This window comes from Condylura cristata, unplaced genomic scaffold (assembly GCF_000260355.1).
Source record: "Condylura cristata isolate star-nosed mole 26May11 unplaced genomic scaffold, ConCri1.0 scaffold00009, whole genome shotgun sequence".
NCBI classification, from domain to species: domain Eukaryota; kingdom Metazoa; phylum Chordata; class Mammalia; order Eulipotyphla; family Talpidae; genus Condylura; species Condylura cristata.
Genome location: NW_004567110.1, coordinates 4186085 through 4189294, shown reverse-complemented (window position 1 = coordinate 4189294; position 3210 = coordinate 4186085). Strand labels below are relative to the sequence as shown.

The following is a 3210-nucleotide window of genomic DNA, read 5'->3' as shown; positions in this document are numbered from 1 at the left end:
GGTGTGGCTCCCCGGAGGACCCCGAGGAACCTGCTGGGGGTGGCTCCTCCCACGGCCCCACAGGGCCTGCACCGGACCCCAGGGGCTCCCACTCCAGGAGGCAGCCTGAGGTCGGGGGTCTGAGTGTGTTTTCTGGAAGAGACTGTGAGACTGATATCACTTCTGTGAAGTTCGGTGGGCTTCCCCGTGGACTCCTCTGGGCCTGGCGCTTTCATTCTTTAGATTATTAACAACTGAATAAATATCTTTAATAGACACACGGATTCGGGCCACCTACTTGTCCTTGTGTGGGCTCTGGGCCTCCGTCCACCTCAAGGGTTTTTTTCCCTGTATCTGACTCAGCAAATCTGCAGGCTTTTGGCTGCTGGGAGTGTCCTGCCTGCGCCCCACTGCCCGGGAGAGCAGTGGCCATGGCCCTGACCTCCCATATTGCTGGTTTCCTTCTTGCTTAGTCTTTCGAAAGGTTTGTCAATTTTATTGATATTTTTTCCCCAACCAACCAAATTTTAGTTTTGTACATTTCCTGTTTCTTCTGGTCAATAAAGTTTTATTGGAGTGGAGTCACATTCCTTAATTTACATTAATATCCATGGCTACTTGCACAGTTCAACGGCAGATCTGAGTAAATGTCACAAAGATCATAAGACCAATAGAGCCTAAAGTATTTACTGCCTGGGCCTCTTTCCCTGTTGTTTGGAGATTAAGATTTTAGCTATGTGTTTGCTACCCCGGTTGAACTAATGAATTTAGTGCCGAGGTGCTGCAGTTGGGGGGCAGCCGAGGCTGCACCTTGGTCACTTGGGGTAGTGCATTCCTGTCCTCGTTGCTTCACTGGACTTGTAAGTTGTTTCAGGACTGTGACTGTAGACCCACCGGTCAGAGCTGCCTCCCGCTATATCTCTGACTTACAGTCGCCATGCTAGAGATACATCAGAGGTGTGTTAAGAAAATATCTTGCTCACAAAAGAGACATTACAAAAACAGACAGACACTCCCCTGATTGGGAAATTTTTTTCTCGCACAAAACTAGTGGTAAAAGATTGACCACAAAGATATACATAGAACTGATGAAACTCAACAAGAATAAAGTAAACAACCCCATCAAAAAATGGGCAGTAGAGCTAAAAAGACACTTCTCCAAAGAGGAAATGCAGATGGCCAACAGGCATATGAAAAAATGTTCAACATCACTCGTAATAAGGGAGATGCAAATTAAAACCACAATGAGATACCACCTCACCCCAGTGAGAATGGCACATCTTCAAACAACTAGCAACAACAAATGTTGGCGAGGATGTGGAGAAAAAGGAACTCTCCTGCACCGCTGGTGGGAATGCAAACTAGTACAACCACTATGGAAAACTGTTTGGAGGTTCCTCAAACTGCTAAACATGGAGCTTCCATATGACCCAGCAATCCCATCCAAAAGACACAAAAACACTGATTCAGAAAGACACCTGCACCCCCATGTTTATTGCTGCTTTATTTGCAATTGGAAAGACATGGAAACAGCCCAAATGCCCAAAAGTGGATGACTGGATCAAGAAGATGTGGTACATATATACAATGGAATATTACTCAGCAACCAAAAAATAAATAAATAAACACATGCCTTTTGCAGCAACATGTATGGAGCTGGAAGGGATTACGCTTAGTGAGATAAGCAAGAAAGAAAAGGAAAAATACCAGATGGTTTCACTCATAGCAGGAGTAAAACAGATCAGGTGAGAAAATAACAATAATAATGAACAGCCATATACCAGAGACATTTTATGGGGGTGGAATGGGGGATGGGATCAAAACACAGTGAGGGGAGAGGGAAATGCACTGGACTATGGTGATGGCACACAGGTGATTGGTGATGGGAAGCCTACGGGGATTACAACTGAGATGGAAAAAGGCACAAAGTGGTGTAAAAATAAACTATTATTTAAAAAAAATACTTGCAAGTTTCTATAGGTTTTCTAATGTTTGCATTTCTGTGGTTTCTAAAAATTATACATTAATTTCCAGTGTTCAAAAAAAAAAAAAAAAGAAAATATCTTGCTCACTTAAGAATAGTCTCTCAAATTGCTACGCATGATCTGGGAAAATGCATTTCTTCTCCTGTGAGTCTGGCGTTTGTCTGGTGCCTGACTGTGTTCAGCCCATGCTAAGATCTCACCGGGCCTCGGCCTCCTCATCCACTGAGCAGTAACGGGAGGCTCACTGAATGCGGTGGCGTGGCCTCGGGGGGACGCCCTTCCTGAGGCAGGGCTCCCCACCTGCACCCGCAGGGCAGGTCCGCGGGCTGCTGCTGGCGTTGGGCGCTCGGGGCCAGCTGCTGAAGTGACTGGTTTCGCTGGTGGACGCCTGTTTCCCGTTTCCTTCAGTTTGTCTTCTGCGCGGTGTCCACTTACAGAGCTAAGGAAAGTTGGCGCTTAGGAGTTCCCGTCCCTGTGAACAGACTAGCAGAAAGGAAGATGCGTGTTGCTAACCTGAGCTTCTTGCTTGCAGGGGGAGGGGAGGCGTCACCGCACGGCCAGTCGGCGTCGGGGTGCCACGCGGGACAGCCACGTCCAGGGCGGTGCTGTCCACCCGTGGGCCCGTGAGCCGGGGAAGAGGACTTCTCACTCCCAGAGCAAGAGGAGTGCCCCCGACTGGGTACAGACCTCCTCCGCCGCCCCCCACTCAAGACACCTATGGAGATTATGTAAGTGAATCTGGGGAGCGGCAGCTGGGGCGGGGGGGGCACCCCCCAGACCTGGGGTGGTGGCCAGCTACGCAGGCCAGGGCCAGGCGTGGGGGCCTGCTCTCAGGCTCGCACTGGCTGAGATGTACCGTTCTCCCATCTTCCACTCCAGGTTGCCTCTGAGTAATTCGATCATTTAAAAAGTAATTGGCTCCATAGACCAAGCTGTTTTTCTCCTGAAGTGTTTCCTCTTCAGCACTGCTGCTCACCATGAATTCTTGGTGGGAATTCTTTTTGGTGAAGAAAACAAAAGTTCCCAACTTTCTTTTAAAGAATGCAAATCCTTTGGTTTTCCACGTACCGTTCAATAACTCTTTGATGCAGTTCCTGGACTTTCTTAGCATAAGAGAAAGAAAATAGAACCGTGGAGTCTAGGTGAGGAGAGGAGCGGAATTATTATTTTTTTAAGATTTATTTATTTGTGCACACAGAACTGGGGTGCAGGCCAGAGGTACAGGGGTGGCGAGAGGATTCACCAG

At 48.1% G+C, this 3210-nt stretch overlaps 1 protein-coding gene across 1 annotated transcript in view; it reads left to right on the top strand.

Moving 5' to 3' along the window:
• The window catches only part of KHDRBS3 (KH domain containing, RNA binding, signal transduction associated 3), a 118746-nt gene that overhangs the window by 76749 nt on the left and 38787 nt on the right, over positions 1-3210 (top strand). The window contains exon 6 of the mRNA XM_012722898.1: positions 2497-2692. Coding sequence (XP_012578352.1) covers positions 2497-2692 — 196 coding nt within the window. The remainder of the gene's footprint in view (positions 1-2496; positions 2693-3210) is intronic.